At 45.9% G+C, this 25,847-nt stretch overlaps 1 protein-coding gene across 4 annotated transcripts in view; it reads left to right on the top strand.

The window, feature by feature from the left end:
• Window positions 1-21,338, top strand: part of MAP2K5 (mitogen-activated protein kinase kinase 5) — a 320,772-nt gene extending 299,434 nt beyond the window's left edge. For 3 of the 4 annotated variants that reach the window (XM_037833600.1, XM_037833604.1, XM_037833603.1), the window contains one exon: window positions 20,896-21,338. In XM_037833600.1, the coding sequence (XP_037689528.1) occupies window positions 20,896-21,000 (105 nt within the window). In that variant the 3' untranslated portion in view covers window positions 21,001-21,338. Of the gene's footprint in view, window positions 1-18,157; window positions 18,228-20,895 lie in introns of all 4 variants that reach the window. The other variant, XM_037833601.1, reaches the window with a different exon arrangement.
• The last annotated feature ends 4,509 nt before the right edge of the window (window positions 21,339-25,847 follow it).

Raw genomic sequence — 25,847 nt, 5'->3', positions numbered from 1 at the left:
GGATGAATGGAGGAATGGGGATAAAAACTAAAGGACAAATGGGGTGGGATGGGGGGATGATTTGGGTGTTTTTTTTTTCACTTTTATTTTTTATTCTTGTTCTGGTTCTTTCTGATGTAAGGAAAATGTTCAGAGATAGATTGTGGTGATGAACGCATAACTATGTTATCATACTGTGGACAGTGGATTGCATATCATGGATGATTGTATGATTTGTGAATGTATTTCAATAAAACTGAATTAAAAAAAAATAATAATAAAAAAAAAAAAGTTGGGGGGCTGGGATTCAATTAATAACAGGACTTTCTAACTATGGAATTGGTGTGGAGTTGACAAAAATTTTTATAAATAGGGTACATTTTTCCACTTAAGAGGGCTATGCTGAAACATTTTTAATTGGATTTTCATGGTGATTGACAGCATTTGATTATGACAGTAACTTTATTTGGCTGGACTGCTTTAGCCTCTTGTTCAGATTTTTCCATCAAAGCTCTTTTTTATCCTCTGAATCCCCAGTGGAGCAGCAGTCATTGTGGAAGAGCCTTTTAGCACCTTTGTTGTAGCCATCCCTGGTGATGATTGGGCCCAGCTGGTAGTAGATAAGAAAATGTTCCTTTCATAAAGAGGCTGTGTCTCCCTCCTCTGTGGTTTCAATAATTTTAAGAGCCCCCCAGACCTGTTGAGGATTAGAAGTAGCTTTAGATGTGAAATGAGTGTTAAGTATTAGTAATCGGGAGATTAGGGCCCCAGGGACAATGAGAGATAAACAACTGCAATTAAGGCAAATCTGCCGATGTAAACAAAATTTAGCAGAAACAGATGCCCTAACCATTTTGGGGGATTGATTTGAGGGCACCAAGGAATTGATTTTTGTCTTGTTTACACTTTCAAACCAAACCCCTGTGATATACTGGAAGGCTAAATATTTCATAGAGCCTGATTTTAGTTAATTTTTTTTTCGGCGCCTCACAGTAGGCGCCTCTCTTCTCACAGTGACCAGGCCTGAGTTTATTCAGCATTCACAGGGAGCAGCTAATTGTCTATGAAGGGCCCCCGTGTTTAAATGGGCTTGACAGGAATTTAAATTTTGTTTCAATCAACCCCTGTGCTCACAGCCTGCTCCAGTTTCTAATTTTTAAATTAAACATGATTTTTTTTTAAGCCGCAGCCTTGCCTCTGGAATACTCTTGCTCTAACCCTCGGGAAGGCGTATGGGCAACCCTGGAATGCTGGTTTATGCAGAGCCTGAGGCACAACTCCTCCGCTAGAAAGTTTTCTCCAAAACAGGCTTTTCCTCCCCCTGGTTAGGGAGATAAGCAGAGCTTTGACTGGGCACATTCTCCTTTCCTTCCTGCCTTCGGAAATGGCCCCCTTTCCAGCTCTGCTGTGCAGACAGCAGTGCTGCATCACCTAGAAAGTGGGTTAAGTACCAAAGGAAGGTAGAAGGATGGCTTTTGGGGGGCTGGCTTAATATAACTGCCTGCACGTCTGGTACAGATTGGTATTTCAGAATCCTTTTCTACCATTGTGAGGTAGGGAGAGAACCCTCTGATCATCACAAATGTGCATTTCAGTATGCACTCATGGTTTTTATTTGTTGAGCGCTTACTCTATGCAAAATATCCTGCCTGAAGCTGCAGAAGCAGCAAGTCAGCCCTGAGTCCTGACCCCAACCAGCTTACAGTCTGTGGAGGAAGACGAGGATACGAACAGCTAAGCACAAAATAGAATATGAGACTCGTCAAAGGCCCTCCCTCACCTGCTCTCCACCTCATGCCCCCTTCACCTTATGCCCCTCCTTCACATGCTCACTGCACTCCAGAATGCCAGCAGTCCCCAAACAGGCAACCCATTTTCACACCGTCATGTCTCTGTTCGGGCTGTTTCCTTTCGTCACATCCTCCTGGTGAACTCCTCCTTGGCCTCCAAGACCCAACTGGCACAGCCCTGTGAAGCTTTCCCAGACCTGCTTCAGTAGGGTTCCTCTTGCAAAAGTCTTTTCTTTCTGAAAGTACTATTGTTAGTGCTCTTCTCACATTGTGGTAGTAGCTTCTTTTACATGAATGGTAACAACTCATAAGTAAAGATCCCAAGTTTCTGGAGGATGAGATCATGTCTTATTTATCTGTTTATCCTTAGCATCTAGCTCAGTCCATAGCATCAAGACGAATGCTCACTAAATGGTTATTGAATTGAAATATAAATTTAACAAGTAAAATGAGTTTGGGGAAGGAAAGATTTCTTCCAGCTGAGGGTTTCTGGGGATGCTTTGTGAATGGGATGAGAGGTGAACCAGGCCGTGCAGGACATCTGAGTGTTTATGTGAGTGTGTACTCTCTGAATACCAATATGAAATCTGGCTTGCTGGCTTGGATCATAACGAAAAGAACCAGACCCTCTAATTTCCACACTCATCAAAATCCATACTACCATTTATTTTCTCTGAACCTACTTGGAAGAGAATAACAATTGCACCCAACTTGGGGCTGCAGGTGAAATCAGAAAAGGTTCTGTTCTTTAGCTTTAAAAAATTAGAATTACGTGTAAAGAAATGAAACAGATAACTTTTTTTGAATATACACATTTATAGAGTTTTTTCACTTATCTCATCTGACTGCCATATAAACACTATAAGGATTATTGTTATTCCCATTTCACTGATGCATGCACTGGGGCTTAGAGAAGGGTATATGACTTGCCTGGAAAAGCACACACTTTTCTGTGGTACTACAGCAAACATATATATGTTGGTTCATAGTAGGTAGGTGATTGTTATTGCAGTTTTGAGAATTTCAGCTAATTCAAACTATTTCTTGCATTCAGAAAAATTAAACTAAGTACAAATACCCCACAAAGAAACTTGTAGGAGTTAAGCTGTTTGTGCTTGTGAAGCCAAGAAGCCCCTCTGGGATGCTTTGCTCAGCTCCCTCCTTCTGTTCCCCTCCAAGTTAGCAATGACCACACACACTCTCTAACCATCCCCCGGCACTAGTGGCCTGGTTGAAGCCTGAACCTCAGTACATTTACAACAAAATGATAGGTTCTCTGAAGAAGATATACAAATGGCCAATAAGCATATGAAAATATGCCCAACATAATTAGCTGTTATGGAAATGCAGATCAGAACAATGAGATACCACTTCATACTTATTAGGGTGGCCATAATTAAAAAATAAAAAGTATCAAGTGCTGGTGAGGATGCAGAGAAATAGGAACCCTCAGACGTTGTTGGTGAAGATGTAAAATGGTCCAGCCACTGTGTAAAACAGTTTGGCAGTTCCTCAAAAAGTTAAACATAGAACTGTAGTATGACCTGGCCATCCCACTTCTAGGTAAATACCTCAAAGAATTCATAGCAGGGACTCGAACAGATATTGGTACACAATATTCATAGCAGCATTTTTCACAATAGTCAAAAGGTGGCAGCAACCCAAATGTCCATCATTGAATGAAAGAATAAACAAAATGTGGTATATCCATACAGTGGAATATTATTCAGCCACTAAAAAGAATGAAGTTCTGGTAAACATGCTATTACAAGAATGAGCTTTGAGGACATTACAATGAGAGAAATGAGTCAGGCACAAAAGAACAGATATTGTATGAATCTTCATATTTGAAATAGCTAGACTATGCGAATTCTTAGAGACAGAAAGTAGAATACAGGTTACCAGGGGCAGTGGGGAGGGGAAAGGGAGATTAATGCATAATATATGTAGGGTTTCTGTTTGGGGCAAAGGAGGAGTTTTGGTAATGGATGGTGGGTGGTGAGGGTAACACAACATTGTGAATGTGATTAATGCCACTGAAATATATGCTTGGTAGTGGTTGAGATGGGAAATTTTATGTTGGATATAATATATGTTACTACAATTAAAAAGAGAGAGACAATGACATTAAATAGGACAACTGAAAACATTACATAGACAGTATGCTTTATATCAATGTTAAGTTTCCTGAACTTAATAACTGTACTTAATGCGGTTACATAAGTGAATATCCTTGTTCTTAGGAAATATATGTGGAAGTAACAAGTGTTAAAGGAGCATGATGTTTGCAATCTGCTCTCAAATGTTTAAACAATAGGTAGGTAGGTAGATATAGAAAATGTGGCAAAATGTTAAAAGTTGGTAAATCTGGGTAGGGGGGTATATTGGAGTTCTGTGTACTGGTGTTGTATTATTTTTTTGCAACTTTCCTATAAGTTTGGAATTATTCCAAAATAATTTTTTTTTTTTAAATGAGAGTAGAGAAAGTTAAGTACCAGCATTTTGTACCTGGTCTGTTAGTTGGTTATCTCAGGGTAAACTGTGAGAATTTGTGAGTTGTTATTACTCTTTTCCTCTCCCTCTCCCTCACTCTCTCCCCTCCCTCTTTTGGTCTGGGCATCCTGTGGCAAAAACTGTTGGCAAGGAATGTTCTGCCATTTTTCTAGCCACAAACCATTTCACCTTGCCAGTTCTGCCATCATAGTTACAGAAATCAGCAACTTCCAAGAGATACTGTTTCTTGATTTGGGAGAAATGTCTTTTAAATCATTAAACTTTACTGAGCACATTCTATGTGCAGAGCGTATTTTTTACTAGGTGCTATAGTTTAGTGCTACTCAAAGTGTAGGCTGCAGACCAGTGCTAGTATCTGAACTGTTTCTTGAACAGAAGGTAAGGAGTTTGTGTCAGAATGTAAATCAAGCATGTCTCAAAGCATTGTCATTTTTTCATGGCAAAATATTTTCAATGAACAGAGCTGTGTGTCACACCTCCTTATCTCATTATCTTAAACCAATATCAGGTGGTTCACAGACCAACTACTTGAATTGCATATACATGTGTATATATGCAAAGGTTGAACAGACATCTGCCCTCCAGCAGCTGACAGTTGATGAGGAAGTAAGGCTTTAATATACCATTGAATCCCTTGCAGATTTCATGATATAAGGCACAAAATATGTGTTTAATAATATCTGTTTAATGAATGGTTAAAAAGAACTACATGAAATAGAAGCTAAACTGTGGTGAGTGCCATCAGAGACTTTGAACAAAGTAGTTGATGACACAGAATAGGGAGCCAGGCAGACATAGGGATCTGTCAGAAAGGGAGAAGGAGGACTGGGGGCTGGGAAGACAGAGCAGATGTCCATCCCAAGACAGGGGTTAAAGGAGTGGGAACAGCAGGAGCATGGGTGTAGATCCGTGACCATGCCACGTGTGTGAAGTCTGGGGAGGCTAGGATGGGCTGCAGATCTTGAAGCGCCTTGACTGCCACACATAGGGGCTGGTTCTCCATTCTATAGCCTATACGGGTCATAAAAGGATTCTGAATAGGGGAGTGCCATGCATGAGATTGTGTTTAGGTCTGTAATGACCAGGACAATTGTTTAGCATTTTTGGAAGTAGGTACAACTATCAGGGTTAGTTGTGGGGATTTTGGGGCTTTTTTTTTCCTCTCCTCTATTGGCCTACTCTCAGAAAGAAATGAAATAAAAATCAGTCTGTCATGTGAACATGAAGCAAGAGGCAACTTGGTAAGCTGGAAAGGGCATCGATCTGGGTATCAGAAGACATGGTTTCAAGTGCAAACTGTGCCTCTAAGTAACTAGGTATTCAACAGTTATGTACTTTGCTTATCTGAGCCTCAGCTTCCTTGTTTGTAAGATGGGGATAGCGATACCAACTCACAGACATTTTGTGGGAGTTTTTTAACTTAACTGAGATGGAATTTTTGGAAGTGTGTTTGTAAACTATAAAGTGCTAGGCATATGTGTGACACTGAGTCATTCAGCCTCTCTGCAATTTTCTCATCTGCCTTTCCAACTAGTAGCTTCAAATGTGTTTAGTGAGCTTAGTGTGATCTAGAACAAAGTATATTTATGTTGGTGCTTGCACCTAGTCCAATGCATTGGTACTTTCTTTGAGGGGAGAAAGGGGCCTCTGTCATTAGAAACCTTGCGGTCATTAGAGACCTTAACTTTTTGTGTTTGCCCTCTATTATGGATAAAATATAACGAGCATCTCATTGGAGGGAATTATTGTGAAACAGTCAGTTAAACAACAAGCCTTTTTTGTCAGGTCTGTGGGGGTGCTATAATGGGTTCAAAAGAATATAAAAAACATCTCTGGCCTCAAGAAGCTCACAATCCAGTGGGCAGATTAGATGCACCCATAGGAACCAATTAGAGAAGGTGGGATGAGCTGTGTGCCGCTGACTTGGATGATGTGAGCGCTCAAAGGGTGGCTGAGGGACTGCGGTAGCTGGGGAGGAAGCTAGGTTCCAGCTGGACCTGTAGGATTATTAGAATTTGACGGAATAAGGGAATAAGAAAGCACAGCAGCGCACCATCGCTTCCCACCTTCCCACCCCATCTTTACTTGCTACTCAACTTTAAACATGTTTTTTAACCTCTCCCAGCCTCGGTTTCCTTACATATAAAAATAGGATCTCACAAAGAGTTGTGAAAATTAAGTGATATAAAAGTATGTTAAACACTTAGTATAGTGTCCAGCATGAAATATGTGCACTAAGTGGTAAGCATTATTACTATCATCATCTCCGCTAACTAATACCAAGAAGGAAGGTGTTCCAAGAGGAGAAAATGGCTCACGCTGAGACCAGACGGAACAGAGGACAGTGAGGAACCCACCCTGACCAGATCAGATCCGGAAGCGCTTTGGACACCAGGGGCGAGTGTGGCAGCAGGCAACTGTTGTTGGTTCTTAAACAGGGAAGAGGCTTGCTGAAGCCACATCACAATAGGCAGACAGGAAGCCAGTCACACCGGGTTGATCTCTGCTGAGCTGCTGGTGGACCCAGACTCCGGCTGAAACTGATTTGTGAATAGGGATGTCCTAACCCTCCAGCTCTTTCTGAAATTCTATAAAGGTCTCTAGCCAAAAGAATGAGAGACCAAGTTTAGACCCTGTAGCTTCTTGGCAGCACATCATTTGTCTCTCTTTCTGCCTTTTCTTTTCAGTGTCCTTTCTCTCACTATCAGGGAAAATCATTAGTATGCTAATCTACCTAGCCATCATTTTAACACTGACCTATGCTAACCTGCCTTTGCAATTTCAGGAACTATGTTTGACTTCTCTAAAAGTAACCTTAAATTGTAGTCTTGTAAGAATTCCAAAGCTGTATCCTTCACTCCTTCTTCTAATGAGGTTATGACCAAATGCTCATTATAATTGCTTTAGACTCCTTTTAATTTTCAAGCTTATTAATCATAAGAAGAGTTATTTAAAATTGCATAAATTAATCTTAGATTAAAAGCCCATCAAAGCCTCGAAACAATTAAGAATAAGTAGGATTTCCCTGGGGCAGCAAGTTTTATTTTAATATTGTAGTCAGGTGGATATCAGAACCTTGAAGTGTGGTAGTGATTAATGTATGCAAAATTTAAATGAGATTTTTTAAATGGCAAATCTAAATCACATATTGACCTAACTATAGGCTTTAACTGCATTGTCTGTCATATATTTAAACTGTTTACTAATCAACATTTTAATTACAGCATGTGTTGGCAGACCCTAGGACAAATAAAATCTAGAATTTTAAAATGCTTCTGCAAAGTCTGTTATCCAAAAATGGCAAGACTCTTTTATTAGGAAGAATGGAGTAATGAAACACCAGAGACCAAACTTTCTGCAGCAGTGGGAGAAAATCGACTCTGTGCACAACACAGTGCTAAGATGGGGAGCTGCTCCAGGTCAGTCCTGGGCCCCCGCCCTCACCTTTGGATTCTGCTGCTCTGAGGCAGCCTACCTCTCCAAGGAAGTGCAATTTGGTTTCCTCTGACGATGATTCGTGTTTAATTAAGGAAGTACTTTCCTTCATGTGTTTGAGGCCTGGTTGCCAAGCATTATTTACTTAAACAGTATGTAACCCTAGGATCTCTAGGACCCCTCCACTTTCATAATACAGAGATGTTTCCAGAAATTTGATTTGACCTCAGCCATCAGCAACCTTTTGTCTTGCCTTCCTCTCCCACCCCTTCATTCACTGCCCAATTAGGCAGGCTGTCTGTACCCAGAAAGGTAGCTGTGGGCTGCATCAGAGTTTGAGAAAATTTTCTCGATTTTTCTTCCCTTGAAACTTTAGCCCCCACTTCCATGGAACAGGGATAATAGTGCCCTGCTTACTGTTTCTGTTTTTGTGACTATCCAAGATGAAGCACATAAAGTACTTAGTTGGAAAATAATAGGTTGCCAAAAATGTGTTCTCCTGCCCTCGTCATCATTTGCTTTCTAACACTAGTTTTTCAATTATGGTTAAATATTCAAGTAGTACAGAAGGATATATAATAAGTTGGTCCTCTTGCAATCTCCTGACAAGGTTCCAAGGTCCACTGTCTAGAGGTTAGCACTGTCAGTAGTAGCTTGTGTATCCTTCTAGAATTTTTAAGTCTTTGTTGTTCTGCATCTTGTCTTTTTCACATAATAGATCTTTGCGATCTTTTGATATTGGCATATAAAGGTCTACCTCATTCTTTTTAATGGTTGCATGGTATTCCATTGTATTGTATAGATGACTTCTTCCTCTAGAACCTTGTCACACACATTTTACATTCCAGTTTTTTTGCCATTAAAATGGTAACCATCTTTATTATATACGTCTCGTATACTTGTATGAGAATGCTGTTCCCCTTTACCTCTTCTGATACTGAATTATGAGACTTCAGTCTTTGCCAAACTGATCAGTGGTAAAATGGTATCTAGTTGTTTTAATTTGCATTTCTTTTATTAAGCATGCAGTTGAACATTTTTTTCATGTTTATTGGCCATTTGAAGTTTTTTTCATGTTCTTTCCCTCTTTTTCTGTCGAACGGGTTATCTCTTCCCTCATCTTTTCAAGCCTTGATTTCCCTATCTAGAAAGAGAGGTGAATACACAATCCTGAAGGCCCCTTTCACTTCTTCATTCTGTGCTCCAGGCCCGGCTTGCCTTTGGGCAGCTTTTACACTGCCAAAGGTGCCATCTGTTAGTGACCTTGCCAAGCCAGCATGGAGGTGGCAATGCCAATATCTGGGGGTAAACTACAAGAGGGTTGCTTTCTTCTCCCTTTGTTTGGTTGTATGTCTTGCTTCCTCTCTTAAAAAGGCAGGCTTGGAAATTGCAAGGCAGAGCTGGGATTGAACTTCCTTTAAAGCTGCCTATAGACATCAGGAATATTTATTTTCTCTATTTGTTTTAAGCCTGGAAAGACTGTGAGGTTTTTCTCAACACTGTCCTGATGGAGCCCTGACCAGCAAGCGTGCAATGCCCCTAGCCCTAATGTGCCATTAATGATAGGTTAATGTACAGTATAATGTTTTTGGGACTATGGGTTCATTACACTTCTGAGTGTGAGGTCTTTCCACAGAGCGCCCAAGGTCCCATTGCATTATATCATGCAATAAAAATACCCTTTTCATATCACACACTAATAAACTGTATTTGAAATGCTGTCTGAGGGCACTGCTGTCTTGTCTATAGGCTGTGCATGAGCGCAACAGTTGGGATTCCTTTTTTCTATTTGTGTTTTAGTTGCACGGAATTTGAAACCCAGGAGAGAAGTCCTTCTTGTTTTAGACGGGATGTGAGTTGGGTCTTTAGGCCTGAGGCTCAGGAGGGGGGCTTTCCATGAGTGGGGAGAAGCCTTAATACTTGGAGAGCAGGGCCCTGAATTCTCTACTGGTTAAAGCCAGGCCAAAATAGGTTCCCAGCCACCCACCTGTGTGCAGCTGTGATGAGGGCCAGTCACATTAAAAAAAAAAAAAAGTGTCTTAGAGCCTGCCACAGTTAGCACTGAACATATGTTAGGATTACAGAATTTAGGCCATTGATAGTCAGGACTACAGAATAGTTTCCATGATAGCCTCTGAGCTAGGAATTTCACAAAGCCTTCCTGTGAGGTTGGTGCTGTTCTCCTTATTTCACAGAAGACAAAGTTCACAGAGTTAGGGGGAAAGATCCACACTGTAGAAAGTGAAATTCACAGGACTCTTGGGAACTACAGGTAAGTGACCTGCCTAGCAGACCCTCACAGGGGACAGTCCCCAAGCCTAGAGATCAGAGGTGCAGCCAGCCTGAGGCAAGCATCCTCTTTTCAAATGCTCCAGGGCTCCAGGACTCTTTTTAGTTATTTATACCTTCATGTGAATTGGTTTAATCAGAAGATTTTCTTCTCAAAATTAGCTCTCAGAGAGGTGATCTGGAAGCTTGGGACACTTAGGAAGAGGAGACTTTTCTATATCAAAAGGGAAAAGGGAGGGGCATTAAAAGGGATGGAGCAAAGTCTGGTGGATCAGAGGGCTTTAATCTCGTATACCATTCTCTTGTCTGGGACAGAACATGGCATCTGTGTCTTTGTTAAGCAGTGAGCTTGATTCTGGATTATTGCCTCCCACTGGTAGCGTGTGGAGATAATGTGACATCAGAGGCCGGAAAACCTGGTTTCAAGCCCCAGCCCAGATACTTCAGCCTGGAGCACAGTCCTTACAGTCTCAGAGCTGCAGTGTCCTTGTGTATAAAATAGGTTAACATTTACTCTCTGATAGGGCTTTTGGATATCACATGAAATAATATAAATGAAAATACCTAGCTCAGTACCTGGCACAGGACAGGTGCTCTTAACTGTTAGCTATTATAACATCACTGTTATTGCCATATTATAATGAAAGGCACAGGCTTTGGCGTTAAACATCCAATTCAAATCCACCTCTTCCTTGGCCAAATCACTTAACTTCTCTGAACCTAGTTTTCGAATCCACAAATTGGAGATAATAACAGTAATGCCGTCCAGCCACTTCGTGGGGTCATAGGACATGGGAATGAGACAATGAGCTTGAAAGCACTTTTTGGGATGAAAAACCCTACTCAAATGCTAGTATCTGTAAATATGTGTATTTCTCTCGCCAGATGATGTTTGAATAAATGTCCTCATAGCAAAGCCAATAAGGGCAGCTTCTAGAAGGATTCACTGATCAGGTGTCCCCCTCCCTACCTGGGAGTATGTCATAACTGAAATGTAGACTTACCATAGCACAAAGCATATCTGGGCTGAGTAAAAGCCAGGGCAGTTCTTCTCTCCCACCTCTTCCTATCAGCAGAGCAGCCAGGCGGAGCAAGGGCAGGGTCTATGCTCACCTGACTTGGTAAGAAGAAAACCAATACCTGCCCGATGTTGACAGCATTGCTTCAAAACAATAGTTGAAAGACGTGTTTGTAAAAGGAGGTTAAAGATCAATGGGGAACCATGTTGAAGAGTTGAATTGGTCTGGGGAGAGAAAAAGCCAGGAAGTTGCTGAGACTGTCCTGAAAAAGCTGGGCCTTTGGCTCTAGGCAAAGTCCCCTTAATTGGAGAAGAGTATTTAAATTTCAAGGATAATTAGCTTTTCTTTTAAAGGTTGTAGGTTTGGACTAAACCTTTCGTTTTCAGATGAGGGGACTGTAAAACATTTATCTAACCTCTCAAGGGTTAAATCTCTCTTTGGGGCTACCAGGACTTGAAAAATGTTACCCTCTATTGACAAAACCAGAAGTGACAAGTTCATTTAAAAAGCCTGGTTTGTCATTGTTTATCTAATTTCAGAGTTGACACAGAAAATTAAACCAGCTGACACTCACTCTCTGACCACCTCTCTGGCTCATTTCCCTGGTCCTTTCCTACCTGACCTTTGCAAGTACAAAACACTGCAAACCCCAAAATATGAAACTTCCCACTGAGTTTCTGAGTTGCCCTGCAGTCATTCCAAGATTATGGCGTAGGATAGCATTCCTAATGTTATTTTAAAAATAAGATGAGGTTATAAATCTGCTCTATGAAGTTTTTCCCCCCTCTGCTTTGACTATAAATCTTAGAAGTAATCAAACTCTCTGCAGAGGAAGCCAAGATAACTTGGGCCCTAAGTGGCCCCATATGTTTTTACTGAATTCAAAGGCTCTGAAGGTTTGTCTGCCCCTGCAGCAGCACACGGTGCTGGGTGACGAGCTTAACAGAATGTGGCTGGGCGGAAAAGTATTGATGGTAGCAAGAGCTTCCACTGTGCTTAATATTGACATTCCAAAACTCATTATGGCAGCCTGTCTTTCATTCCACATCACCAGTGAATGAGCTATTCCACATAAGGAAATTAATTCAGGTAACTGAAACTTATTCTTTATAAAATCAAAACTTAAAACAAATTACAGGTAAGAGGTCTTCTTGAATGTATTATACACTTCCCTCGCCTCTTAAACAGGATATATGCATCAGGATTTAACTCACTTAAAAAATTACTTTAGGTCATCACTGAACCTAAAATGAGCATTGTCCATTTGCTGGGTTCTGCTATACCAGTGTCCCCTGGTACTGGCATCTGTAGGACCTTTTGTCCCTACACTGGTTGACCCCAAGCTGGTTTTTTGTTTATGTTTTTGTTGTTTTGTTTTTGCCAATAGCTGTCACTTCTTACTCCTGTCCTTTCTTTGTTCCTCCCTCTAATGGCCCTTCCCCCTTCCTCTACTATTTATGCTTTAGATTAAGAAACCACGTAACTAACTCAAGTTTGTTAGAATTAAATCTAAAATACAAGAAAATTGGCTTGAATAAAGGCTTGAGCAGCTAACTAAAAGTAAAATGTTCAGGTTTTAGTGCATGAATGTTAAAATATGTACTTGGTCATAGAAGGCTTTTTTTTAAAGTGTAACTCCTAGATTCTTGGTCTTATATAAGGTTCAAATTAGGGACCTGTTGATATGTAAAGTACCTTTAGATTTGGAAACAGACAGTTTTACTAAACAGAAAATATACTACTTGATAATGTTTCCTTTCAATGTCTGAGTTTGAAACACATGATCAATTTGCCTTGATTCAGTAGAGTAGGCTTCAAACTGTTCAGGTTTTGTTATTTTCTGAGGGGACCAAATAGCCAAGGAAAGTTCTTAGGCTCCAAAAACCAGATTTAAAGCTGAACATATAGAAGCCACTTAATATCTCCATAATGAACTTTATTGAATTAAAATCACATGGTAAACTGGAGCATAATAATCAGTAAAAACAAGCTTATGACGAAATAACTGTATCCTTCTTACCAGAGAAAATGGACTATGGTTTTAAAAGGCTCTACAGTGAAAGCAGCCAGCTTATTTCTAACCAAATAAAGTGTGCTCCTTTAGTAATTCATCTTGAGCATGACCAGCTGTACTACCTCGGAAAACACAGGTCACACCCTTCACTGCCACAGAAAATGCATTTCAAGCTTCCATACATTTAATTTTCTTCAACATTACCTTGCAAACCACAGTAAATCAATAACAGAATAGTTAAGTACCACAGGTTCTTTGTGTTTTGTTTTAGAAAATATTGCTCAAGGCTAAAAGTAGGTTCTATGGATGATTTTTATTTGCTGTTGGGATACAAAATGATCAGAATTTGCAAATGGTTTACTTTTTGTGGATTTCCTTTGTTAAAAGAAGAGGGCAGTTTCAAATGGAAAACGTTGGTTGATAATAGCAGAAACTCTATACAGGTAGTTTTCAGTCCTTTATCATATAGACTAGGTTTGGTGGCTTTCTTTGTTGTGCTCTTACTTCAAATTTTCCAAAAGGGCTGCCCCAACCAGCCCTCTGGGCTCCCCCACCCTCACCTCAACAGCAGCTCATTCTGCTAAAAGAAGGTGACATTCATATAAAATTATGTATGTCAAATTTTGGTGTCTAGTATCTTTAGCAGTCTTTGTCTTTGTTTTTTGTACCTGGCTGATTTGACAGCATGCAAAAATTCCCACTTTAGCTTCAGTATTTGTGTGAATGGTTTGTTTCTTCCTATTAAGAAACAGAAAAGGTGGTAGTAAAGTAGATTTTAGGAGAAGCAGTCTTTACTTAATTGGATGCTTCTTGAAATAAGAGGATTCAGTGGATACAAAGCACTTTTAAAAAGTCAAAGTGCAGTACAAGGGCTTTGGACTTATGGCCCCCTGGCAGGGGTGAAGCTTTGTCAGTGTTCATTGGCACCTTGCCAGCCACCACCATTGTCACTCACCATTTCCTCTCCCTCTCCCACATTCTGTTGTTATGAGTCATCACTCTCTGGTCAGATAGGAGGTACTCAAAGCTTACAAGAAGTACTGACACCATCAGAAACCTAGGGTGGCCTTGACCCTCCCGTCCTCACCTAGCTTTGTGTAGCTGCCCCCTGAGCCGGGTGGAACATGCACTGGCCAGTACACTGAACCTCATCCACATTTGACGGGCTTGGTGCACCTGGGCTCTGGTGTTGGACTCAACTTACAGATTCCCAGGAGTGAAAATCATAGCCCTGGAAAAATGATCAGTGCACCACAACAGCCCTTCTAGTTGTCAGCACGGTACAAGAAGTAGGATAATATGTACAGACTTAACAGAAGGACTGACTTTGCTCCAAGAGCTGCAAAAAATAAGTTAATGCAATGCCCAGTAGCAGTATCCAATGCTTACATTTTCAACTCAGCATGGTTGCATGTGTATGTTATTTTTTCATTGGTTTTTAAAATATGCTTAAAATATTTTTAACTGTATTTGAATCAAACATTTGTAAAGCTGCCAACCCACCTGACACCCTGTGGCCCTGCTGGTGTCTGAGGTCCAATCCAATACTAATGTTTCTCTATTACTGCTGAGAAAAGACCAAAGTGTTACCCCTGCCAAGAGGGTTGGAATCCTAAAAGGAGATGCGTAGCGCCTTCAGACAAGGCTCAAAGGTCCAGCAAGGAAGGGTGAATTGATAGTGCATTGGTATTTGGAGATCCCGCCAGCCTCTCAAATCACCTTTTACAGACACCCACCTAATTATAGTACTGCCCCTGCTAGCTCACTTGAGCAGCTTGTTGGACCTTTTACTAGTTCTGGACTTGGCTGGGATGTAACTAGGCCAGGCATACTTGCTTAAAGAGGTTCCTGGATCCTTGGTATTCTCTCCCATACAGCATCTTTGGTGGGAGAAGAAGTGCCTGGTGGCCTGGGGTTCACCCTGAGGGAGGAGAGTCCTATGGTCTAGAGACACCCCCCCCCCCCGGGGGTCTAGAGCAGCCTCAGCATGGAGTCTTCTAAGGCCTGGCCTCTTAGAACCTGCATTGGTTCTCAGCCTGAGCATCATGCTCTGGGGGGAGGCACCATAACTACCAGTTAATACACCTAACATTTCTTTGGAGTTGCTGCATCATTAGCACTGCCCTGCCCTCAAGTGGCTTCCAGCCTAGTGTTAGGATGAGATGGACTCAAATGAGAATAACACACAGCAGAACAAGTCTGTTATTATAAGGGCCATCAACAAGAAGGTGTTTGGACAGCTCCATAGAGAAAGAGATGGCATCTGTTGGGAGAAGACATGGAGAAAGGCTCACAGAGGTAGCTCTTAGGTTTGGGAGGAAGTCTGCTGCTGGACATAAAAAGTACCCTTACCACTAAGGTCTGGTTTCTATAGCCCTGGGAAATTTCTTCTAAGCCCTAGGCCTCAGTTTTTCTGGCTGCTCTGGAACCTAGACCCAAAGAGAAAGAATGGAGAACTGGGAGGCTGGGGTTATAAGATAGACAATCTGGCTGCTACTCTGAGAGCAGGCTTTCCCGCGGGCCACGCCATCCATCCTCCAGCTGGCACCAGTGAGAAAGGACATCCCCAGGCAGAGGGCTTGGGCTTTGGAGACAGAAGTGCCCAAGTGGACAAGTTCCTTCACCTTTCTGTGCTTTAGCTTCCTCATCTATGAAACAGGGATAATGTTAGTACTTCAGAGTTCCTCTGAGTATGGAATAAATGATTAGTAGTGCCTGATACATAAGAATTTGGACAGAGAAGAAAAGGGTATGCAGCCACCCCGTTTTAATTAAAATTATTTGTTGAACACCCATAATAGACAAGATACTCTTTTTTTGAAAAAAGTAGAAATATAAAGCTCACAGTGCCTGATATCAGGAAGTACCATTTAGGCAGGCAGGCAGAATGTGGGACAGATAAGCACAAGGCTGGAGGAGATTCCTGGGTTTAAACCTTAACTCTGCTGCTTTCTAGCTCTGTGACCTTTCCACCTCGTAGTTTCTTGAAGCCTCGGTTTCCTTTTTCTATAAAATAGGGATACTGGGAGAGTTAAAGATGGCAGCATACAGTTGCCGCTATCTGGCACACAGCAGGTCCTTGGTGAGTAGATGCAGCATCCAGAATACACGAAACATTTTTTCATGTAACAGGCATTGCACCAGCCCTTGCAGCCACATCAACAAGTTAGAAATTATTCATATGCATGATGTGCTTTAGGAAGTTATATGAAGAAAAGAAAGTGTGGGAGCCCCAAATAGGTAAACTGTTCACTAAGGGCATGCAGTGAAGTGTCACTGACTGAGCATTGGACTAGGAGCCCAGACGCCTGAGCCTCTGGCAGCACTTAACCCACCACAGCAGGCTCGGAGCCTCATTTCCTGCCTGCACAGTGGGCACCCAGTCCCTCCTCTCCCTGCCGCCTTCTGCAGAAGAATAGAGCACTGTCTAACTGGGAGGGGCTCCAGAGTGTTCTGCTTTCAGTCCATCAGGAAGGTACCTCATCACAGTGAAATGAGTGGGCAAGAACTGGGGATGTTATTACAGAGGTGGAGTCAAAAATCTGACAATGCTGGGCACTAATGCCCAGGTGAAGCAGCGAGTATATTGAACAGCTGCAGTTCCTCTTCATGAGTTACTAAGTTTTCACCAGTGCCCTTCAGCTCACTAATGCAACTTGCTTCTCAGCCCTGTGGGTGGGAGCTGTCTGCACAGGTAACTCTGGCAGTCTGTGGTTGTTGTCGACTCACCTCTCTCACTCTCCCCAGTGACCCACTTTTTGATCCATCCTACCTCTTGCAGTCCCATCCTTTTCCCTTCATTATGTCTCCATCTTCTGTAGCAAAGTGTGTAGACCATAATACTTCAACCCTCGATGGTTAAATTGTTCCTGAGAGAATATAGGAAATGAGAGTGGCTCCGCTGCCTGGTGATGAGGCCAGTAAGACTGTTCAGCAGCTCCAGCCTGGCACACGCCCTCCAACTCCATGGACCTGGCCACCAACATGCTCTCTGCATGGAGGGCAGAGGCCTGATGTTTGGGGCAGTCACCTTGGGTGTGGGGATGCCAGGGAGACACACCACTCCGTGTTCCCATTCTTCCTTATGGCCTGATTGGGCTGCAAGAGCTTGTCCAGACCTGGATTCCTCTGCCAGGAAGGGATGTGCATGTCCTCCAAGCCAAGAGAAGGGTCCAGCTGCAGGGGACTGGAGCCATCCCAGGGCCCTCACGGAGACCTCGTGAGGGGCCTGTGAAGTCAGCTCTCTGATGGCAGGTGCCGGAGAGTGGGGTCGTGAGCATGGGATTTGGAGGCAGGAGGCCCATGTTCCCATTCCACCCACCCACTTGCTTGAATGACCTAAGTATCAGTTTCCTCATCTGAAAAATGGAAATGAGTAGTAATATGTGCCTCCTAGAGAGAGGAGAGGGTTCGGTGGGATCAATAGGACAAAGCCCTTGGCAGTGCCTCGTACACAGCACTCAATCCAGGGTCTCTGGGCTCAGTATTACTATCATCCGTGTGCAGTTTCCATCCATCTCCAGGCATCTTGCTGTGCCAGCGTCTGCCCAGGCCTGTCCAGAGCTGCCTGGGAACTCGGGCACCTGCAGACACCTCAGGGTGGCAGAGTGATTTTCGTGCTTTCCCAAGAACCTCTATCAGATTTTATGTATTCACTCTTTAAATCCTGAGGAGAGCCTGTATTGTGCATGTTGCCGGGCTGAAGGAATGTCAGTTATAATCTAGAGAGGCAGAAGCAGACTGCAACCTGCCAGGTCTCGGAGCAGGTCTGCCCTGAGAATGGGCAAGAGCGGAAACCAGAAGACCTTAGCTCAGTCCCAGCACCTTCCACGCACATCCCCTCTCTTGTCCTCTGTTTCCTTTTTCAGAAAGGGAGGGTGATGTATCCTGCCCTGCTTCCCACCCAGGCTGGAGGGGGAAGGAGGAGCCCCGTGAGAGTGACCTACAACGGTGGCAGAGCAGTGCTTTCCCTTGTTTCCAGGGAACGGCGCCTGCAGAGATCAGGACCTGGGAAGTCCAGGCTCGCGGCCTGGAACCCATGTCCAGCCAGGCAGGCCTGAACCGCTGTGGGGAAATTGCAGCCTGAATGTTGATTCTCCTGCCTCTCCTCGCCCCAGGTCTGCCCAAGGAGAGCACAAGGTTTAGATGATACAGATTTGTGTTCCAGTCCCAGCTCTGGGAGCCCAGGCAAGTCAAGGATGACCCCTGTGGCTTCTGTTTCCACTGTGAAGTGGAGATCCTAGTACTCACTTATAGGAAATAGTGCTGCTTTGGTTGCAGATAGCACAAACCAACCCTAAACTGTGCGGTGCCCGGGGGACCTACAGGCAGAGATGCTACCAGGCCCAGGCATAACAGGCCCCAGGGTCCCCAGTGCTATAGATGACCCACAGTCCCCTCCTGCTCCCCCCCACCAATTCGCTTATGCTGCTTTTCCTGCTCTAGCTCTCACTGCAGACCAGCTTTCCCAGCATATCCCAAGTTCACATGTCACAGCCCCAGATACCTAAAGAGGCTGGGATCTCCCTCCCTCCATGTCTGCCTCTCTGTTTGTCTGTCTCCCCCTCTCTCAGTGCCCACCTCAAACCACTCAACAGTGGGTGGGGGGCAGAGCCATTTTTCCAGGTCACTCCTTTGCAGGGTAATGTAAGGCATCAACATGTCTCATCAGTGATATAATAGGGGCTGAGACTGGGCCGGAGCCCCCCACCCCAAGCCGAGGATGAGGGGCAGTGCAGTGCAGCAGCCCGTCTCTGCCTCCCTCCTATGGGCGGGCACCGGGCAAGGTGCTTCCCTGCAGCGCGGCCATCAGCCCTTCCTGTGAAGTGGAGGAATGCCTCTCTCCCCTCCTGCAGTTCCGCTCTGCTTGCTCCCGAACAGATGATAACAGAGATGGAGCATATGGGCCCCAAAGTCACCGGCATTCTGGGAGAGTGACACTGTGTTACCCGGGGCTTGGGGGGAGGGGCCCGTTGACTTCTGAGCACAGCTTCTCCCTTTGTTCTTCAGAAGGGCAGGAGGTCACCTTGCCTGAGCCTCCGGAAAGGAAATGTGTACACTCTTTATTTCAGGACCAAGTTCCTCTAGCTGGGCAGCAATTTGGGAAAGCAGGCATAGGGTGGGCATATTTGAAGGGGAGAACGTTTGGAAGCCAAAACAGGGTCTCTCCTGGGCACCTCCTGCCTAACCCTTGTACCCAGCTTTGTACGCATGGGGTACCCACCTAGCCAGGCCTCGAACTTCCCTCCCCCAGCTGTATCCTTGGGGGTCCTGCAGGTGTGTATGAGCCCACAGAGTGCTATGCACAGAACACAAGAGGTGCCCGGCTGAGATCCAGGCCTGGCTCCACCATGGCCTTCCCCTCTGAGCTGAGTGTCCTTCCTCCCCGTTCTGACAGTGTCCCGTGTGCCTCTGAGACACGTGCAGGGTGCTCCTGGGGAAGGGTTCCTTGCTTGAATTGGAAGGTCCACTAGGGGACGAGTGTCAGCCCAGGGATGCAGAAGTCTGGTCATTCTTTCTTCCTGTCCCCAGAGACATCTCAGGTCTGAAACCCCCTTAGCCTCCCCCTCCCCCCCACGCACACCCTGAGCTGAACTGTTCTCACAGACACTGGGGTCAAACAGCCAGCGCATCTGAGCCCCGGCCCACATCCCTCCTGGCCATGATGGAAAACGAATGTGATGCGCTCATCGTGAGGCAGCAGAGCTTTGAGCAGGCTGCCAGGAGCTGGCCGTCCCCTGGGGCTTCAGGTCAAGGCTGGGGTGTATTGGAAAAGCAGCCCTAGGCCAATGGAAATGGGGGAGGGGGTGGGGATCAAAGCAGTGGGGGTAGGGGGGGTAAGGGCAAGAAGGCAGCAGGGAGCTCTCATTTCCATCTCTCTGCTCTCCCCTAGTGCCCCACAAAGATACATGCTCTCCCTACCCTGCAGTGCTGTGTCCACATCATGCAGGCTACATCACTTTGGGTAGAGGAGGAAGCCACCAGATACACAATCCTTAGCAGAGAATCCACTTGGGGAGGAGGGGAAGAAAATGCTTTCCAGTTTTCCTTTCACCTTCGACTTGTGGCCAAGGCGACCAGTGGCTGCTCTGCTTTTCCTGACGTTCCCCGGGACCTCCCAGGAGGCCCTAAGATAGTGAGTGTAAATCTTGATGCTGCAGGACAGCAGGGGAGGATACGACTAAATATATATAACCTGGCTTGCCTGTGGGCAAAGTGGGTTGGACCTAGAGACAGGCTGCCTGGACACAGTACTTGCCCCTCCAAAACCCAGTGCTCAACCCCGAACTTCTCACCAGGACCCGTAACGATCAGCACATTCCTTTCCCCTGACACTTCAATTGTAGGTTGTGATTTATTTATAGGAGAGCTTTAGACAAAGAAGAAAAATAATAGGGGTTGACATAAGCTCTGACAAGATGTTTCTTTGGTCTCTGGGCAGCAACTGGACCGGAACGCTGGCAGCACAGGTGCCAGGCCTTGGCCAAGCAGCTCTCTGACAGCTGTGCAGGGCAAGGCCAAGTAGGGTGTGAAGTTCAGACGGGCCTCACCTTTAAGGGGCTGCCAGGCTAGTTGAGGTCTCAGGGAAATGTAGCAGAACACCAGGCAGGGTCTGAGAAGTGCCAGTGAGTGCGCTGACCAGTCAGCCCATCTTCCACCCCTTGCCTGTGTGTGTCACTGCTCCTCCCTGGGCCTCAGTTATCTGGGCTGTGAAGTGGGACCGATAGCTGCCCTCCTCACTGCACAGGTCTAGAGGGAAAAAGAAATGAGATCTAGGCTGTGAACAAGCCTGGGGAAATGTAATGAAGTATGTGATCTGGGGACTACCAGTGACAGCCTCCTCCTCTCCCCACAGGGCCACCCATTCATCGTGCAGTTTAACGACGGGAACGCCGCCGTGGTGTCCATGTGGGTGTGCAGGGCTCTGGAGGAGAGGCAGAGCCAGCAGGGGCCCCCCTGAGGCCTCTGCGAGGGCCCTGAAAGCCCAGGACTGGTCATCAAGCGGGAGACCCTGCCTATCACACCCTCTCCATTTGCTGCCTGCATGAGAAGAGCTTTGCTGGGCCCGGGCTCCCTGCTCCCTCACCTTCGACATTGCCTACGGATGGCTTCACCTCCCTTACGCTCCCAGGGCCGGCCCTCACCCCTTCCCCTCTGGAGGACTGGCTCTGGCAGGGTGGGGTCAGTGAGAATGAAGGCTCCTACTGCCCACCCCCTCTGTTTTCCTAACATTTTTTTTGTAAGAGGTCAAGCCTGGTCAGCATCAGTTGATGGGAATAAATGTATGACTGCTTTGTGTGTGCCTCCCCCAGGAGGGTTGTTTGGTGCAGTGAGTCTGTCACCCCCCCAGGGTGGGAGCAGGGAACCCCCACTGCAGCACGACTGTGCATGTGGCATAGCCTGCCTCTGCCAGGTGCTGCCCTTCCAGAAGCAGTGCCCTTCCCCAAGCACCCAGTGCTTCCCGATCTGTGATGAGGCCCGCAGCCCTGCTCACTGGATGGATGAGGAGCTCAGGCGTGGAGAGTCCCTAGCAAGGTGTAGATGGGCCAGGACTAAAGCCAGGATTCAGGATCTTGGGACCCCCTCTTGTGTTCCGTACAGGACTAGAGTGTGGTTCTCACCTGTTCGTGTGCTCCAACACACACTGACCCCGGGGTGGGTGGGAAGGGAGCAGGAAACGGAGTTTGAAAAAGGTGCAGGACAGTTAAGAGGCCCTTCTTCCACCCTCCCACCCCCAATGCCTTGCTACCTGCCCCTGTTCACAGCAGGCTGCCCCTCCATGCCCTCAACCCCACATTCACTGAACTTCACTCTACCTCAGGCCATTTACAACCATCCTCTCAGTGAGCCACCCACCAAGTAAGTGTGGTTACCCCCATTTTACAGGTGAGGAACTGAGGTTCAGAAGGTGTTGGTTTCCACTTGGAATGTAAAAGGCATCTCAGCAACACATCCAAAAGCCAACTCCTGATCCACCCACCCCTCCCCCCAACACACACACACACACACACACACACACACACACACACACACACACATCCAAAAGGCCCTCCCCCATTTTCCCATCTCAGTAGTTAGCATCTCCATTTTTCCTGTGCCCAAACCAAAATGCTGGGACTCATCTTGCCAAGAAATCCTGTTATCTAATTTATAATGATTCCACTACTTGTCCTAGTCTAAACCACCATGGCCACTGCAACAGCCTCCTAACAGACTCCTTCCTGCCCCACTGTCCTCCAAGACCACTCACATAGCAGCTAAAGGGAATCTCTTAAAACAGAAGGCAGATCATAGTTCTCCCCTGCTCGTAATCCACTGGGAGCTCCCAGCTTACACAGAGTACAGCCAAAGCCCCAACAATGGCCTGTACACTCTTATACAACCTGCCCCTATTATTGCTGACCTCAACTCCTCTTTCTCCCCCATTCCTGCTCTGCTCCAGCCAGCAGGCCTCCCTGCTGATCCTTGAACATCCAGCACACTCCCACCTCAGAGCAGAAGCAGGGACATCTAACAGACCACCAAAGGCTCATGTTCCCTCCTCCACAGTGCAGAGCTGTGGCAGGGAAGCTGCTCACTGCCCAGCCAGGGACTACAGTTCCCAGTCCCCCCTCCGTTTAGCAGGGGCCATATGACTGGTATCATCAATGGAATGAGACCAAATGGTATGTTGCTTCCTGGCCAAGGAGCTTAGGATGCTTCTAAGATGTGCCTTCTCTACTACTTTTCTGCATCCTTCTGCTAAATGACAATGACTCAGGGTAGGAGATGGGGAACAGTTGAGCCACAAGCAGAAGGAGCCTGAGTCCCTGAATCACCACGTGGAGGAAAGGGCTGCCTAAGGAACGCCTGCATTGGACTGGTAAATGAGCTATAACTACACTATTTTGTTTTGGGTTTTATGTTATACCAACTGTTTCAGTTTGCTAAAGCTGCCAAAATGCGATATACCAGAAATGGTTTGGCTTTTACAATGGGGATTTATTAAGCTACACTTGATACTTCTTAGGCCATGAAAATGTCCAAATTCAGGCATCAATAGGAGGATACCTTCTTGAAGCATCTGGAGTTCCTCTGTCACATGGGAAGGCACATGGCCAGCATCTGCTGGTCTTTAGCTCCTGGGTTCCCTTGTTCTCAGCTTCTGATTCCAGTGACTTTCTCTCTGAGCATATGTGGATTCTCTGTTAGCATCTCCAGGGCGTTTCTCTGAAACTTTCTCCAAACGTCTTTGCCTTTTATCCTCTCATAAAGGACTCCAGTAAAGGATTAAGACCCACATTGAATGGGCTGGGTCATGTCTCAATTCAAACAACCTAATCAAAAGGTCCCACCCACCACAGGTCTGCACCCCCAGAATGGATTAAAAGAACATGGCCTTTTCTGGTACATAACAGCTCCAAACTACCACACCAACTAATTTAGGTTTTTGCACTCATTGCCCGGAACACTCTTTCCCCACGTGCCCACATGGTTCACTCCTGCTTCCTTCACATCTTTGCTCAAATGGCATCTCAGTGAGACCTGACCTGAGCACTCAATGTAAAGTAGTAACCTTCCCACCCGTGGGCATCACGTTCCCCCTACCTACACCATTTGCCTCCATTGTGTTTGTAACTATGTGACATCCCACCTATTTTACTTATTTATCTTCTCCTCCCTCCACCCTTCCATTAGAATGTAAGCTCCACAGGGCAGGGGTTCTGATCTGTTTTGTTCACACTGTATCCTCAGTGCCAAGAACAGAGCCTGGCATAGCAAGTGCACAATAAATATTTGGTGACTGAATGGCTAAAGTGGTGGAACTGCGATTTCCGACCATGCTCAGTCTATTGACCCATGAAAAGGGCACTCTCAGGTAAGGCATCATTTTATCATTTCCCCCCATGGCAGGATCTGAGTCATCATATGTTTAGTAACACTTTTCAAGGTAGTACAAGCCTTCAGCTGCTTCTGGGCCTCAAGCAGGACACTCCTCTTCTTACTGAGCAGCTGCTGTTTCCCTAGGGCAGGGAAGATCATAGGCCAAGCCATAAATGTGGGTGCTCCCTGAGCCAGAATTCAGGACAGGGAGAGCTGCCAGGGGTGCTCAGAGAAAGAGGCACTCAGTGGGGAAAAGCTCGAGGGCTCCCCAGATGGGCTTGACCACCCCAGAACATGAACCAGCCACCACTTAAAATTTATCCTTGTTCTGAGAAAAACCCAACAAACCCATCGCCCCCAACACCCAAGTCAGGGGAAGTAGGAAAACTTACAACCCACAGAGGGTTGCATATTATTCTGGAAAAAGGGTCTGTCACTTTTGGGGGATGCTGACAAGGGTCCATGGCCCCAAATGGTGCACCCAGTGAGGCACTGGGCTAAGGACTTACTCAGTTACTAACCGTTTAATCCTCACTGCAGTCCCATGAGGTAGGTGATGGTAGTAGTATTTTACAGATGGAGAAACTGAGGCACAAGGAGGCCAAGTGACTTGCCCAAGGATTACCCAACAAGTAAGCAGCAAAGCCCTGTTTGGAACTCAGACAAGTACCTCAGATGCACAGGCACACATGCGTGCCTCTAGAGCAAAGACTACAAACTCTGGTGTGCAAAGATACAAGATCAGTCCTTTGGGAGTGGGGCCCAAGGATCTGCACTTTGGCTTCCGGTATATGGGTACAGAGCAGTCCCCCCTTCCCACACTTCCCCATTCCCCGCCAATTGCCCTGAGTAACACCACTCTAGAGGGAGCAGCCAAGCCCAGATCCAGAGGCCAGCTTCCAGGGTGACTTGGACAAAATCCTCTCTGAGCTTCAGTGTCCTCATCTGTAAATGTGGATTGATCTCACTGCATCCTGGGCTGTTCCAGAACAGGGGTTCTACCTGTTTGGAGCCATGGACTCCTGTGAGCATCCCAGAATATTGTGCACCCACATACATACACACACAAGTTTTGTTTACGAATTTAGGGTTTGTTGAACCCCTGGAGCCCACCCACTCATGGACCCCAGGTCTGAATTTCTCTCTGGTTTGCTGTTGTGGGAAGACAGGGAGCTAAGCAGCCCCTGAGGGGTCCTCCTGCAAAAGCCCCTCTGGCTGCAGGGCAGGGCCTCTTTGGCCCAGGTAGGCTCAGTCATTGCTCTAGTTGCACTTGCCAACCCAGAAGCCAGGCCGCCCTTACCCTCAGAGGTTGTGGGAGGGCTGAGTCCTCTGGCACATACAGGGCATGAATGAGCTCTTCCCTCTGCCAGGAAATCCACCTCCACCACCCACACCTATCAGGCTCCACTTAACAGCACCTTCTCTGGGCAGAGACCTCTGGGAGAGCCTGGTCAATAGCCCTGGCCAGATGTGAGCCCTTCGAGGGCAGGGATGAGTCTGATTCGTTTCTGTCTCTGGGACCTGACCCATGGCCAGTGCGTGGAGGGTGCTCCAAGGTGTTGGAGGGAGGGGAGTATGGAGGAGGAATGATGGGATGGAGGACTGGTGTCCTTCTCCCCAGGGCTTGTCACTGTCTTGTTCTGGTCTCTTGTTCCAGCCCCCAGATCACACTAAAAGGTAGCTGCTGCTTCTACAGACACATAGGTGTGGGAACCCTACATCTAGGGCCCTGGATTAGAGGCAAGGGAGCCCCCTCAGCACTCAGCACCCAATCCTTTCCTGGTTGTGCCCTTTGGTTTGCCCATCTGGAAAATGTAGGTAAGCAGAATCCCAGGGCTTTGGAGATCCCCCGAGAAGGTTATGGGGCAGCGGAAGAAAAGACTTGTACCCCTGAAGTGGCTGGACGTGACCTTGTGGTTTGAAGCAATGTGACCCAGAACCCCC

The sequence above is a fragment of the Choloepus didactylus genome, chromosome 4, assembly GCF_015220235.1.
Source record: "Choloepus didactylus isolate mChoDid1 chromosome 4, mChoDid1.pri, whole genome shotgun sequence".
Lineage (NCBI taxonomy): Eukaryota > Metazoa > Chordata > Mammalia > Pilosa > Megalonychidae > Choloepus > Choloepus didactylus.
The sequence above is the reverse complement of the archived record's forward strand: the minus strand, read 5'-3'. Positions and strand labels throughout refer to the sequence as shown.